This window comes from Oryctolagus cuniculus, chromosome 18, assembly GCF_964237555.1.
Source record: "Oryctolagus cuniculus chromosome 18, mOryCun1.1, whole genome shotgun sequence".
In the NCBI taxonomy this organism is placed as follows: Eukaryota; Metazoa; Chordata; class Mammalia; order Lagomorpha; family Leporidae; genus Oryctolagus; species Oryctolagus cuniculus.
In genome coordinates, this window is record NC_091449.1 from 40,035,683 (window position 1) to 40,051,880 (window position 16,198).

Below are 16,198 nucleotides of genomic sequence, written 5' to 3' on the forward strand. Positions count from 1 at the left end.
TGTCCAAAGGGCTGGACAATACACAGGAAATGAGGCTATCCAAGGTTGTGCCAGCTAGTCAGGGGTAGGATCAAGACTAGACCCTAGGTCCCCTGAGTGACAAAATTGGCATGTCAGCTGCCACAGTGAGTGCCAGTAAGCACAGGCAAGGGGAAGGACACTGGTTGGAACCTGAGGGTGGCTCAGGAGGCCAGAGGTGTCCTGAGAGGAAGCTAGCAAAGTTGCTTCAAAGGATTTCCTCTTAGGTCTCAGGGTGGAGCCCAGGCCACAGCCAATGATGCTGGCCCTAGAAGGGCTGCTTCTGCCCTCTTCACCCAGGGTTGCAATGCTAGTAAATGACCAGTCTGCATAGGAAGCTGGGTTGTGCTTCCAAGTCCAAGGCACAGTGTCCCCAGTCCAAAGCTAAAGCCATACCACCAAAACGGGAAAAGGACTGGCTCTCTAGAGGGCACTGCTCTGTGCATGACGCTGCCATGGGAGGAAAGCTGGCCTGTGCACAGCCCCCATTCGCATCACCAGCACTGGGAGCCTTGGGAAAGGGCAGGGTCCGTGTTGTTTTTCAGATAACGTCAGCACAAGCTGTGTACTGGAATCACAAGTCCTGGCCTTGCCCCTGGCTCTGTCTGGTGACAGTTGGCAGCTGACATCTTTGCTTCTGGCCAGAGGACTTCTTATTAAAGATGGCATCTTTATAATGGATTTCTGCAAGTCACTGTCAACAGAACATACCCCTTATTTTGTACTAATCATTCCCTTGGGGGATCTATTTGCCTGTTGCTGTTACTTTGGAACTGTTCAGAATATCCTTCTATTATTATTCTAATATTAGAATATCAGTTTTTAAACATAGTATTTATCACTAAGGGATCTTATTTTTTAAGTAATTTTTCTTCTGCCGTACAACTTCACCCCATAATTACACACAGCTGGCTTGTAAATTGTGTCTATCTTCTCTTTTTCTCCAGATAGCCAGGGGATTCCATGTGTGCCCACACACTTCACATGGCCTCCAACTTTAAGGCCCAAAGGTCACCCAGCCTCTGATTCGACACATCCAGATTGTGTAGCTTTCTGCCTCCCTTAGAAGTAACAGGACCACGGTCAACAGCCCCCACCTCTGCCTCCTAGCAGCCAAATGTGAAGCTGGGAAGAGCTCCCCTGCAGGAGCAACCCAGATATCCACTGATTGAATAAAACATGACCACTCAGATGATGGGATACCAAGCAGCCAGTGAAGACTTGACTTCTTGTTGAAGTCTTCTCTGTCCAAGCTATAATGAGTTTTGTGTCTGTCTTCCATGCTCCTCCAGTTCCCATAAGAGACAGTGGCTCCTGAAGGCAGGTTCAGCCCCGTGGATTGAATTCACTGCTCTGTGCCCAGTGCCTAGTGTGAAGGAGGCACTTAAGAAACAATTGTTGGCTGGTTCCGCGGCTCAATAGGCTAATCCTCTGCCTGTGGCGCTAGCACCCCAGGTTCTAGTCCCGGTTGGGGTGCCAGATTCTGTCCCGGTTGCTCCTCTTCCAGTCCAGTTCTCTGCTGTGGCCCGGGAAGGCAGTGGAGGATGGCCCAAGTGCTCCGGCCCTGCACCCGCATGGGAGACCAGGAAAAGCACCTGGCTCCTGGCTTCAGATCGGTGCAGTGCACCAGCTGCAGCATGCCAGCCCGTAGTGGCCACTTGGGGGGTGAACCAACGGAAAAAGGAAGACCTTTTCTGTGCCTCTCTTTTTCTCACTAACTGCCTGTCAAAAAAAAAAAGAAGAAGAAGAAGAAGAAGCAGTTGAACAGTTGTTAAAGTGAATATCAGTTCAGTGTAACAAAATAATCTCAGTGTGATTCCATTTTAGGACAAACAATATGCACATAAACAGACTCCCAGGTAAGAGGCCTGAGATGCACACACAGGTGGACGGTGCTTCCCTCCAGCTGGTGCAGTGATGGCTGGTGTTTTGTTTTTGTTCTTCTCTTTTGCCTAGCTCTGTGGGGTAGAATCCACAAACGTTCCAAGAATAGGCCTTTCAGTGAGGCTAGAGAAGTTAAGGAAGGCTGCCACTCCAAGGTGATCCACATTTAGAGCAGAACCACTGGTGAGAGTCAAGATGGTTTGGGGAGGTGCATGGATGAACTTTTTTCATTTTAATGGGAGAGCATTTATTTCAATGTGTAGTTAAGAAAAAACGTCAGTAGCACATTAGTCACACATAATGGGGCTCCCTACTGTCCTCTCTGACCTCATCCCCTCATTCTCCCTGTCACTCACTCCATTCCAGTCTTGCCGACTGGCTTCTCAGCATTCCTCTAACATCTACATGCCTCAGTACATTTGCACTTGCTGTCCTCACTGCCTGAAATATTCATCCTCGTATCTGTTTAAAGCCCACTCGTCATTCAGGCCTCAACTTCACGTGTCACCTCTTGGCTCCGAAACCCACCTGCCACCTCAATCCAACTACTTATTTTGTGGTTATTACTCAATAATACTTGTCTGTTGTTCACTTTGTTCTGTGTTTCCTCTCTTATTAAACTGTGAGTGCTCTGAAGCAGGGGATGTGTCTCTCCTGGTCACCACTGTCCTGGGTGCTGTGGAAACTGCACCTGCTGCATGGTACTTAGTCCTGCTGGATGAGCAGAGGAGAAAGCCACTGGAGGAGGATTGAAGGGGCAGGTCATCTTGGAAGAGAGCCCAGTCTGCCAGTCAAAGAACCAGCCTGAATACTTGGAAAAGAGCAGGCTCTGACTCCCATCGGGGGCTTTCAGTTCTTAGTGCCCTGCTCCCTTGGAATTCTGAAACATCAAAAACTAAGGCCCCAGCATAACTGCTTTGCAAAACACACATATGTTACCTCTAATCAGCCAGTGATTCAAAAGTGGGTCCCAGCACCTTATTGAGCTGGGTCCAGGCACTACCGCACTGGGCAGAAAGGAAGCCCACAGCTCAGGAAACAAGACTAGTAGTCTGCCCCACTTTGGCACTGATTCAGCTGTGACTGCAACGGTATGCCAGGCCCTCCCCACCGTGTCAGTGGTCCTGTAAGGTACAAAGTCGTTTTCATTTTACGCAGGAGAGTCGTGGACCCAGAATGGCCGAGAACCTGCCCATAGTTCACACTTTAGTGAAGATGAGAGTCAAGGTGTGCCCAGCTCTTGACAGGTGCCTGATGCACATTTGTGAAATGAATGAGTGGAAGAATGAATGAATGGTATCCTCTAGGGGACTCAGGAGTTCCTAGAAACTCCTCTCACTCGCCTATCGCAGGCCCCTGCCCACACTCCGTGCCCCCCTGGACCACTGTTGGTTTCTTTCTCTGCTTGGTGGCATCCACCAACTGGGGAGCCACATCTCTTCTGCAGGTCAAACCCCATTGGCCACCAGACTTCACTCAAGGGAAAGGAGATACCTGAACAGAGGCAAAGGGAGCCTCCAGCAGGGAGCAGAGGGAAGGCGTTTTGGGCAGGGCACTCCCTTCCCTCCTCCTTGGGAGCCTCTCCTGTGCTGTGCCCCCGCCAAGCTGCTCAGCTGTTTCCTTCCAGCTCCTTTGGCCTGATGTTTGTCACATTTTCTCCATTGAATCAGCTTGCCATTTCCACCTTCTCCTTGAGATTTTTTTTTAAAGATTTATTTTATTTATCTGAAAGACAAAGTTACAGAGAGAGGTAGAGAGAGGTCTTCCATCTGCTGGTTCACTCCCCAGATGGCCGCAACGGCTGGAGCTGTGCTGATTCGAAGCCAGGAGCTTCTTCTGGGTCTCCCATGCGGGTGCAGGGGCCCAAGGACTTGGGCCATTCTCCACTGCCTTCCCAGGCCATAGCAGAGAGCTGGACGGGAAGAGGAGCAGCCAGGACTAGAACCGGCGCCCATATGGGATGCTGCCGCTTCAGGCCAGGGCTTTAACCTGCTGCACCACAGCACTGGCCCCTCTCCTTGAGATTTAATGGAAACCGCTCAGGAGAGAGCATCAGCCCTTTGCCGGGGAGCAGCCCCCCCCCCCACCGACTGCAACTCAAGCTCCCATCCCCATTCACTCAACAGGCCTTTCTCCCAGCTGCCCAGCTGGGGCGTGCGAGGTGGAGGAGTCCACAGGAGCGGCCCTCCAGGGCGCCCCTTTTGCACGTGCTCTTCCCCTTGCTCGTCTGTCCAGCCAACTCAGGCTCCGTTTTGATTGCTGTTATCTGACAGGTTGGTCCTGCGCTATAAGTGTCCCTCTCGTGTAATCCTTCAGATTGTATTTTTGCTCTTAGCACCATTATAGTGTAAATGGCCATTTTTGAAATTACTTATTCAATGTCTGTCAATGCTTCAGGGCAGGATTATCTGTCGGGTCACTCTTACGTCCCCAGTATTTGGTAAGTTCCTGGGACACAGAAGGTACCCACATAATATATGAAAAATTAGGGAATGAATAAAGATGCTTGAAGAATAGCCCCACCACCGCCACCACCAAGAAGCCCCCAATAATTTGAAATTTAAAGCTTTTGAAACAGACGGCTAAAGGTATTTCTGTTTTGCTCTCTGCTAGATGTTTGTCTCAGCTGGTATCACCCCTCACCTCTCCTACCTCTGGGGAACACCACGGGAGATGGAAGATCAGGAAGGGGCTCTGGAGGTTCTGTCCTCGCTCTGCCATAAACTATGAGCCTGTAGTTGTATCTCTTCTCTCTAAGTCACAGTCACACACCTGGCCTAGGTGGTAGGGAAGGGGATGCTGTGGTTTCATACAGTCTCAGGGCTGGTCTGCCCACTCAGCAGTGTGACCAGAAACTTCATGCACCCATTTGATCTGCCATGCTAAGGGTGATGACGTCCACTCTCTTGGTCACAAAGTAGCTGCCATGGCTCCAGCATTTACTTCTCCACACAGCTACATATGAAGGCAGGAGGCCAGGGGATGGCTGGTAGGCGGAGGGAGAGGGGAGCATCATGGAAGAGGGGGCAGAAGAGCTGTCCTGAATGGGTTTTCTCTTTCTGCCAGGAAGAGTAACTTTCCCAGAGGCATTTCTGGTCATCTCCCCTTCAATCTGATTGGCTTGAAGTAGGTAACTCCTAGCTGCAAGGGAGGATGGGCAAGGAACTCCTCATTGTCGCTCCCCCTCTTCATGGAGGGACGACACTAAACCCTGCCTAGGCTTCATATCCGAGTCACGGCACCATTATGTCGCTCCCCCTCTTCGTGGAGGAACGACACAGGACCCTGCGCTGTTCTTTCGTCTGCTCGGCCCTCCCTGGGTTTGCTGCTGGTTCTTCCCGGGTTGGCTACTATCCCTTCCACCTCCGTGGAAGGGCGGTTCCCCCTGCCACTTTCCCCACTTCCGCGGGGGAGCGGCACACCACCAGCCGGCTCTCTCGGGGGCTGCACAGGTGTTCCTTCAGATAGATGTTCCCCTTAGATGTTCCTGGTGCATGCCGTCTCTCTCCTCCTTTATAGTCCTCTTCCACCAATCCCAACTCTGCTACCCACATGCCGAGTACGCTGCTCTCCTCCAATCAGGAGCAGCTCCTGCTGTTTATTGGTTGAACTGGAGGCAGCTGTGTAGAAGCTGTTTCCTCCTCTCCCAGCGCCATATTGTAGGAGAGCAGATGCATAGAATAAGTCTTAATTCCAGTAACAGTCTAGTCCGAGTTGCTCCCCACACTCATGGTGAGAAGAGAATGGCTGTTGGGTGGTAGCTAACACACATAACACAAGCACCCTTCCGTCGGCCCTCGGCAGATGTCACTTCACATTGTTGAGCTGCGTGCTCTCAGCACTAGTTTTCTCGCACACTGGAGGGCGGGGCCCAGGCCCGACTTCTGCGTCCGGGGAGCCCTTACAGCCAGGCTGGACTTGAATGGCCTGAAGGAGGTTGCTCCTGATGAGTGACTTGACCCCTTTCCCTCCAGCCTTCTCTGCTGACAGAATGCCCCCGTGTCGACGGGGAGACTCTGTCTCCCACTTCAGTGATCTGTTATTCTTTAATATAACAAAGGCACATCTTTAAAAAAATTGAACAAATATATAAGAAAGGAAGTAAAAAAATCACTGAATATCACCACTTAAAAGTCATCAGTGATATAATGTGATATACATATATATTGTGGTGCATCCTCCCATATCATCTTCTGGCTCCCTCCCCCTCCCCCACCCACATGCACAGAATCACACACAAACGTACTTTTGTTTTTTATTTTTTATTTTTTTCACAGGCAGAGTGGACAGTAAGAGAGAGAGAGAGAGAAAGGTCTTCCTTTGCCGTTGGTTCACCCTCCAATGGCCATGGCCGGCGCACCGCGCTGATCCGGTGGCAGGAGCCAGGTACTTCTCCTGGTCTCCCATGGGGTGCAGGGCCCAAGCACTTGGGCCATCCTCCACTGCACTCCTTGGCCACAGCAGAAAGCTGGCCTGGAAGAGGGGCAACCGGAACAGAATCCGGCGCCCCGACCAGGACTAGAACCCGGTGTGCAGGCGCCGCTAGGTGGAGGATTAGCCTAGTGAGCCGCGGCGCCGGCCCCACATACTTTTGTAAAATGACTGCACAGGCCATATGTTATACTGTAACCAACACTTTGGTTTTGCAGTTCCGCCAGGTGTAATGTTTTGATAGGTTCTAAAGGGCCCCTAATTTGCTGGCCTGTGGCTCGTTAACTCACTGGCATCTTACCTGTCACTCGCATCTTTCTGTTAACTGGCCAACTAAAGCTGTTTCCTGTGAGGCGGGCTGGTCCACCCCTACCTCCTCTTTGAGGCAAGAGGTAAGTGGAGAGGGCTGGCTCCAGGGCCACAGCCGCAAGGCGGAGGATTAGCCTATTGAGCCGCGGCACCGGCCGGAATTCAGCTTCTCAATCCACAACCCTCTCCAGGATGTCCACTTGGTAGATGAGCAGTCTCTGCTCCAGTCCAAAGAGTGCCCCTCTGCCACCCTACTCAGGATGTTAACTCCTCCTCCTCCTGGCAAGCAGTGGTCCTCCCAGCCTCCCTGCCTGTAGACCCACTTCACATCTTTAAAAGGACAGACCCAGGCTACCCAACCAACTGCACTTTCTCTCCCCACCTCCTGTACCAACTATAACAACGATAATGATAATAGTATCTCTGATGGAGTGGTGTCGGTGCCAAGCGCTCTCCTTGGCACGCATTCACTCTTACTCCTAAGCACAGCCCGGTGGGTAGCTGCTGTTACCATGCCCAACTCTAGGGGACGCTGGAAGGAACTGAGGCACCAAGAAGTTAAGGAAATCTCCCAGTCACGCAGCTATAGAGTGGCTCCAGATTATTAAAGGGGTTGTAGTGGGTGGAGGACCGAGGGACTGTCCCAGTGCAGGGGATAGGGTGCTGATAAAGGCAAGCAGAGGAGAGGCTTTTAACCCCACCTGGAGATGGAGTAGAAAAAATCAGCAGCTTGTGGCCTGTGAGCTCCAGGACCTTCAGAAGTGCGCAGCGGGGTGTTGGGGGGGGGGGGGGGGCATGCGTGTTGGTGCTCTTGCCATTATCTCAGAGGGTCTGTGATTCAGAGAAGGAGAGAGGCTGCTGGGCCAGAGGATCCTCAAAGGTCCCTTCCAGCTCCCAGGCCCAGGGTTCTGTGACCATATAAGGCCGTGGTGCCTGGGGAGTCTCAGTGCAGCTAAGTGCAGAATCCACCACTGTGGGAGGGGAAGCAGAGGGCAAAGGAGCCTGAGTCCAGCTCCCCCTACCCCCCGCAGGGTCCCCAGGGCAGCAAAGAGAGGAGTGGAGTGTTGGGGAGGGTTGGGGGTTCCTCCAAGGCGGCCTCTTACCAGAAAGTGCAGACCAGCCAGATGGGCTTAGCGGCCACCCTCCCTCTCTCCCCTTTTCCATGTGAGATCTCCCCTCTCAGCACCGTTGCCAGGTTTCCAGAGTCTGGCTGATGGCTTCTGTCCAAAGTTGAATACTCGGGCTGCAGAGTCAGACCCTGCCTGTTCTTGTTCCTTGTGGCCCAGCTGATTTGGTGACCTGGAACCCCCTCAGAGTCCCTGAGTTCTGGATGTGCACCAGTGCAGAACCTAGCATGACCTCCCTTTGCTGCCCTGCTTTGCAGAGATAAGAAACGCGGTGGCTCCATACCCTGAGGCACCTGCCCACATAGTCCTGTCTGCCTCTGTCCCCTCGAGGGTTCTGTGGAGAGGGGCAGGTCTGGTGCAACCGTGTACTCCTGGCTCATGTATTTATGTCCCTCATTCTCTGAGCACTACCCAGGGAAGGGGGAGTAGAAATGAGGGAGATGAGTTGCCAAAAGCTGATAGGCTGGTGGTAAAGACAAAATCTTAATAAAACAAACCTTCTGGGAAATGATCTCTGATTATTGTCAGTATCAAGGTAGAAACAATATTTCAATCATGACTGTTGGTTTTGACTGACAGAAACCCAAGTCAAATTAACTTACGCAAAAACAAGAGGGAATTATTTGCTCATGTCACTTAGAAGTGGAGAGATGGAGTTGGCTTCAGGCATGGCAGAATCCAGTGGCTCACGTGGCGTCTCTGGGGCTTGATTCTGCACTTTGCCAGCTCAGCCATGCAAATGAAGAGCAGCTCACCCCGGGCTGCTGCAGTTTGAGATGCCTTTGGCTGAGGTGTCTCACGGAGCCTACATCCTGCTTTCGTATCCTGGTGTCACCTGCAAGACTCAGACCTGGGCCATCACGTAGGACTGAATTCCCCTGGGCTCCACCTCCAGCCCCAGTCAAGAGGCCTGCTTTCTTTGTCTAACCCTCCAGAGAGTTTCTTTATTGTATCCTCAAGTCCACTAATCTGTGTGTCTAATCTGCTGTTAATTTCATCCAGTGAAATTTGTATTTCAGATACTCTATCTTCATATCTAGATATTCCATCCCATTCTTTATTTAACATCTTCAGTTTCTCTCGTTATGTACATGGTTTCCTTTAATTTCTTGAAAATATTTAAAGTAGCTGTTTTTAAATCCTTATTTGTCAATTCCATTATCTCTGTCACCTCTGAGTCTGCTCCTGTTGACTAACGTTTCTCCCATGTCACTCACTGTTCCTGCGTCTTTGCATATGGAGGGATTTTTAATTAGATGCAGGTGTTACACGTATTATACTGTTGAAATTCTGGGTTTTCTTTTCCCCACTTAAAGAGTGTTGGACTTTATCTATAAGGCAGTTAAGTTACTTGTGAACCAGCCTGATTTTTTTTTTTTTAATTTTATGTTTTTTACAGGTTGACGTTTTTCCAGGCTGGCTTTTAAGGTCTGTCAGGGCAGGTCTAAGGTGGCCTTTACTGTAGGTCTAGTGTAGCCCTATGACGATGCATGAGCCTTCTGGGATCTCTGCTAAAGGCTCCACAAAGATATTCTGATGGGGCCAGCTGTGGCGTAGCGGGGAAAGCCACCGCCTGCAGTGCTGGCATCCCATATAGGCACTGGTTCGAGTCCTGGCTGCTCTACTTCCCATCCAGCTCTCTGCTATGGCCTAGGAAAACAGTGGAGGATGACCCAGCTCCTTGGGCCCCTGCACCCGCGTGGGAGACACAGGGGAAGATCCTGGCTCCTGGCTTCGGATCAGCTCAGCTCCAGCCGCTGCGGCCAATTGGGGAGAGAGCCAGTGGATGGACTATCTCTCTCTCTCTCTTTCTCTTTCTCTGTGTCTCTCTGCCTCTCCTTCTCTCTGTGTAACTCTGACTTCCAAATAAATAAATGAGTCTTTAAAAAAAAAACGAAGGCCAGCGCCGTGGGTCATTAGGCCTTGTGGCGCCGGCACACCGGGTTCTAGTCCCGGTTGGGGCGCCGGATTCTGTCCCGGTTGCCCCTCTTCCAGGCCAGCTCTCTGCTGTGGCCAGGGAGTGCAGTGGAGGATGGCCCAAGTGCTTGGGCCCTGCACCCCATGGGAGACCAGGATAAGTACCTGGCTTCTGCCATCAGATCAGCGCGGTGCGGCCGGCCGCGGCGGCCATTAGAGGGTGAACCGCCGGCAAAAGGAAGACCTTTCTCTCTGTCTCTCTCTCTCTCTCTCTCTCACTGTCCACTCTGCCTGTCAAAAAAAAAGAAGAAGAAGAAGACATTCTGATCTCATCGGTGAGAACTAGAACTCCTCCAGCCTTGGGGAGCACTAGTGATGGGGCAGTAAGCCCCTGAGACCTGCCCAGCATGCGCAGTCTCCCCCTGCCCAGCAGGGGCTCATCCATGCCAGTGCAGCTCTTTCTTTCTTCTCTGGGCCTGTGTCCTTCGTGTTTCAGCTGCCCCTGCCTTCTGAACTCTGACCTCTACCTTCTGCAGCACGGTGAGGCGGCTGTGTTCTGCTCCGGCTCTCCCTTCCTGCGCTGTGGTCTGATGAGCACCTCCAGGCAGAAAGCCCAGACAATCACAAGGCTTGCCTCCTTGCTTCCGTCCTACCCGGGTCACCCTCTTGGACTGCCTGCATCACAGCATCTGGACACACTTGTTTCACGTATTTTATCCAATTTTCTAGTTGTTTATAGTGGGAGCTAGCAGTTCCTTTTGAGAGCTGTCTGGCATTGTGCACAGGTGATCTGGACTGTTACCTGCTCCCTCAAAAGAGTTTTACAGAAGTAGACTTAAGGCTATCACAAGTCAACAGGAAGTGGATAGGAGCATCTTGATCTGCTTCTTGGAGAACGTTATATTACTGAATATGAAATAATTCAGGATGAAGACCCACAACCTAGCACCAGGTGGAATTTTGCAACAGAAGTCATTTGCTGTCACTCATGGCACCAAATCAATGTGGTATATACATGAAATGGAATGTTATTCAGTAATAAGAAGGAGTGAGCTGCTGAGACGTGCAACAAGGATTAATCTTGAAATATACTAACTGAAAGAAATCAGTCACAAAACTGTGCATATAAATGTACACCATTTATATGTGCTCTCCAGAATAGACAAATTTATAGAAACAGGATATAGATTAGTGGCTGCTTACAGTTGGGGTTAAGGGAGGAAAGTGAATGTTAATGAGTACAGGTTCCTTTGAGGGGAATAAAGAAGTTCTAAAATTGGGCTGTGGTATTGGTTGCCCAACCTTGTGGGTATAGCAGAAAACACTGAATTGTGTACTTTAAATGGATAGAGTAAGGCAGACATTAGGCAGTGATTAAGTCACTGACTGGGATCCTCACATTCCATATTAGAGCCCTGGGTTCTAGTCCTGGCTCTGCTTCCCGTCCAACTTCCTGCTAAGGTGTGCCCATGCACATAGCAACTGACGGGTTCTCTACTTAGGTCCCTGTCACTCACGTAGGAGACCTGGACTGGGTTTCTGGTTCCTGGTTTCAGACTGGCTCAGCCCCAGCTGTTGTACTCATCTGGGGAGTGAACCACTGGGTGGAAGATCTTTCACTGGGTGTGTGTGTCCTCTACCTTGAATAAATAAATATTTTTAAATAAAATGGGTAGATTGTGTGCTTTGTGAATTACATCTTTCTTAAAGTCAGAGATACAGAGAGAGATAGCGATTGTCCATCTGCTGGTTCACTCTGCAGATGGCCACAATGGCCAGGGCTGGGCCAAGCCAAAGCCAGGAGCTAGGAGCTTCTTCCAGGTCTCCCACATGGGTGGCAGGTGCCCAATATCTGGGCCTTCTTCCGCTGCTTTTCCCAGACCATTAGCAGGGTGTGGGATCAGAAGTGGAGCAGCCAGGACTCAAACCGGTGCCCACATGGGATGCTGGCATCGCAGGCAATGCAGTATGCCACAATGCCAGCCCCTTTGAATTACATCTTATAAAACTGTTAAAAAAAAAAAAAGAAAGAAAGAACACTCCCCCCCCCCCGTATTAAAGGTAATGACTGTATTGAATGAGGCTATGGTGCAGTGGGATGGAGGCCCCAGCTGTCATATTGGTGCATGTTCATGTTATAAGGTAGTGTCTAATCCTGAACTAAAAAGATGTGACCCAAGAAGAATTAGAACAATTTATTGTGGGATAATTGATGTTGGAAGTTTTTCTTAAAATTCACTTGCTTTTTCGGGATTTCTTCAGTTATTAGAGGATTCCTGCACAGTTTTGGTGTGATCCCCCTAGAAGCTTTCCCTCCTGTCCAGATCCTTGTTGGCAATGAGCATGTATTGACCGGGGAGTGTCACATAGCCTCTGAGAACTGGGATGCTCCCTTTACGTCCTCTGTGTCACTGCTCAGATCACCAGAATGAGCGTGCCACAGTAATGAAATCCCAGCCAAGGTTGGAAGAGTAGGCAAACTCCTTCTGTTTGCTTTTCTGTTGTCCAAGATGAAGATGGTTATTTGTCCTTTTTAAGTGAGTCATCCTATCTTCATTAAAAGCACTGTGAACTTTCTGTGAAATCAAGATGCATTATTCATTTGTTGACTCCTAATAGGATTTTCAGCAGTATAGCTCTGAGTGTATACAGTTGGCCCTCCATATCCACGGGTTCCACATGCATGGATTCAGCCAATGGCAGATTAAAAATACCTGGGAAAGGTGGTAGAGGGTAGGAGGCGTAGTGTGGAGTGTTTAGCCTAGTGGTTAAGCCCTGGTTGGGATGCCTGGGTTTGAACTCTTTTCCTGCTAATGTGCGTGCACTCTGGAAGGCAGCAGATAATGGCTCAAGTCCCTGCCACTCACATGGGAGACCTGTGTTGAATTAATTCTCAGCTCCACACTTCAGCCTGGCTCAGCTCCAGCTGTCTCTGCCTCTCAAATAAATAAATAAAAATTGATTTTTTAAAAATATCCAGGAAAAAATAGTCCATGCTAAACTTGTATGAACTTTTTCCCATGTCATTAGTCCCTAAACAATACAGTCTAACACTATTTAGATAACATTTGCATTGTGTTAGGGTTTTTTTTAATATTTTATTTATTTATTTGAGAGGTAGAGTTAAAGACAGAGAGAGGGAGAGACAGAGAGAAAGGTCTTCCATCCACTGGTTCATTCCCCAAATGTCCACAGTGTCTGAAGCTGGGCTGATCAAAGCCAAGAGTCAGGAGCTTCTTCCGGGTCTACCGCATGGGTGCGGGAACCCAAGCACTTGGCCATCTTCCACTGCTTTCCCAGGCCATAACAGAGAACTGGATTGGAAGAGGAGCAGCTGGGACTAGAACTGGTGCCCATATAGGATGCTGGTGCTGCAGGCGGAAGCTTAGCACACTACACCACAGCACCGGCCCCTTTATTAGGTCTTATATGTAATCTAGAGATCTAGAGATTAGGCAGTATGTGTTAGTTATATGCAGATACTCCATCATTTTCTTTCTTTCTTTTTTTTTTTTTTTAAGATTGATTTATTTATTTGAAAGGCAGAGAGACAGAGAGAGAGAGAGAGAGATCTTCCATCTGCTAGTTCACTTCCCAAGTAGCTACAATGGCCAGAGCTGGGCCAATGCAAAGCCAAGAGCCAGGAGCTTCTTCCAGATCTCCCACACGGGTACAGGGGCCCAAGCACTTGGGCCATCTTCTACTGCTTTCCCAGGCCATAGCAGGAAGCTGGATCGGAAACAGAGCAGCCGGGTCTCGAATCGGCACCCATATGGGTTGCCGGCACTGCAGACAGTGCTTTACTCACTATGCCGTAGTGCCGCCCCTCCACCATTTTCTGTAAGGAACTTGAGCATCCGTGGATTTTGGTATCTGTAAGGGGTCCTGGAGCCAGTCCCCTGTGGACACTGAGGGACAGCTACGTAAGACTGAGCATGGCTTAAAATACCAATAACTTACCTCAATTGAATGCTGCTTGTAAGTCCTTCCTATTTTAAGTGCCTTAGAGTGTTACTGTGTTGACTGGTAACTCTTTCACTGTATGTAGGGACTATGGAAAGGCCGCATTTCTTTTTTCCAAAATTTTGTTTTTCAGATTATTTTTTAGGAATTCAGGTAGGTTTTTCCCTCAGATTTTCTGCCATGAATGCAGCGATTCAGTAATCCATCATCCCTGTTGGACCTCACCCACCTCCCTTCCCCCAAAGCCAGAGGGTGGCCCGGGACTGCATGTGCCTGCTGCTGTGTGTTGGGCGAGGACAGCGCATTCATCAGGTGTGGTGTGTGTGGTTTTTCTCCAGGATCATCCACGAAGATGGCTTCTCTGGGGAAGACGTGAAACAGTACAAGCCTGTTGTCTACAGCAACACCATCCAGTCCCTGGCAGCCATTGTCCGGGCCATGGACACTTTGGGCATCGAATATGGTGACAAGGAGAGAAAGGTAGGCCCCTGACCCCACAGGACACAGTGAAGAGAGGGCCTCTGTTACCCTATGGCCTCCTCTCTGTTGTACTTTAAAGGAACCAGAGGAACCTGTGCTGTACATAGAGACATGTGGTGGCAAATGCCAACCTAACCCCTCATTCCAATACACCTGGCAGACCTAGGGTCTTCCACAGCAGTCACCACCCAGAGCAACAGCCATAGGATCCAGGGTTTATTGTACAGATGAGAAAAAAGGTGACGACTTTTCCCAGTTGGAGCTACCACACTACTGTACAAGGACCTGCCCTTGGGCAATTAACTTGAACAGAAGAAAAAGGTTATTGAACAAAATGAGGCCTGGCTGGCTTCCACCTTGCCTCCCTGGAACTTTCCTGGCCTTGTGCGGGTAGGGGGCAGCCACTGGACGGACTCCCTTTCCTCCTTTAAACGAGAGGCTGTTTTCTGCTCTCCTGGGCAAGTCTGAGGACCTTGGGAGCCGTCCTTCCTGCAGGAGGCCAGCGTCCTAGGACAAAGGCTGTTTTCTGTGGCGTTTCCAGGCCTCTGATAAGTGGTAGATGGGATGAGTATACAAAAGCCTCTTATTTGCAAACATTTGCATTAGCTCTGAGACTGAGCTCTCTACAGCTGTACTGGCAGCGCTGAATAAAAGGAGGAAGGGGGAGAAGAAAGTTGTCTCAGAGAATTCCATCCAGCAATGGCTCTTTGTCTCCTGTTGGGTTCCCTGGGTCCTGAGGTCTGGGAAAGGGGAGCAGGTAGAGGCCGTAGGATCCCAGGCCCCGCGTTGGAGCCTCTGGATGGACAGCATTAATCTGGCTGCCGTGTGACTCAGCTGTGTGTTATACACACAGTCTGTCTTTGCTAAAACTCATCTCCTTCACCGAGGAAAACCACTCTGGCCTTCTCAGGCCTGATAAGGCATCTGTGACAAACAGCTTTAGATGTAAAATTTAATATTTTGTGCACAAAATCCTAATTCCATGGGGCAGATTTGTCCCAGCTCAGGCATTGGTTCCCCCAGGTGCTGGGGAATTTGGTGGCCGAGACGGTGTCCAAGACTAGCCTGGGGTAGAAAAGTGGGGGCTGGCAGGGGACCTAAGCATCTGTTGCTCGTCCCAGAGGCCGGCTTGCTGCGTGCTGCACAGAGGAAGCACTTGCCCACAAGCCCAGCTTTGGTTTTGGTCACAGAGCCAGAGAAGAGAGGAGCACCATTAGTTATTCCATGCTGTTTCCACGAAACATTCACAAAGGACTTCTACTGTGCCAGGTGTTGCAAGGTGTTGCAGGTGTGCAAGGTGTTGGGATCATGGGAATGGCACGGCAGAAAAAACAGACAACTCCAAAATACCTTCTCGGATCATCAGAGTTAGCCTGGGGGGCATAGTGCTCTGTTCATGTTAATGTCAGTAGTGGAAATAAAAGTGCATGACTTTTGATGAGCATCTACTCACTGATAGGCACTGTGCTAAGCACTGTATGTGTTTACTCATTTTAATTAGCACAGGCATTAAAGTCCAGAGCAGGGGGCTGGCACTGTGGCACAGCAGGCTAGGCTGTGGCCTGCAGTACCAGCAATCATATGGATGCCAATTTGAGTCCCAGATGCTCTACTTCTGATCCAGCTCCCTACTGATGCGCCTGGGAAAGCAGCAAAGGATGGCCCAAGTACTTGGGTCCCTGTACCCACGTGGAAGACCTGGAGGAGGCTCTTGGCTCCTGGCTTCAGCCTGGCCCAAGCCCTGGCGATGGTTGCAGCCATTTGGGAAGTGAACCAACAAATGGAAATCTCTCTCTGTCTCTCCTCTCTCTTTGTAACTCTGCCTTTCAAATAAATAAATAAGTAAATCTTTAAAAACATAAAAGCTCCAGAGCAGGTAGTGCCTGGCCTAATCCTCAGACGAGGTATAGACTGCAGGGCTTTGGTCTCTCTGGCTCGCTTGCTCTCTCTCTTTTTTTTTTTTTTTTTTTTTTTAAGATTTATTTATTTGAAAGGCAGAGTTACAGAGTAGGGGGAGGGGGTTAGAGGAAAATGAGGTTTTCCATCTGCTGGCTCACTCCTGAAATGGC

The 16,198-nt window shown here is 50.0% G+C and overlaps 1 protein-coding gene across 2 annotated transcripts in view; it reads left to right on the forward strand.

Moving 5' to 3' along the window:
- GNAO1 (G protein subunit alpha o1) overlaps positions 1–16,198 on the forward strand; it is a 178,316-nt gene that overhangs the window by 79,176 nt on the left and 82,942 nt on the right. For both annotated transcript variants that reach the window (XM_051847158.2, XM_008257311.4), the window contains exon 3: positions 13,988–14,129. In XM_051847158.2, the coding sequence (XP_051703118.1) occupies positions 13,988–14,129 (142 nt within the window). The remainder of the gene's footprint in view (positions 1–13,987; positions 14,130–16,198) is intronic.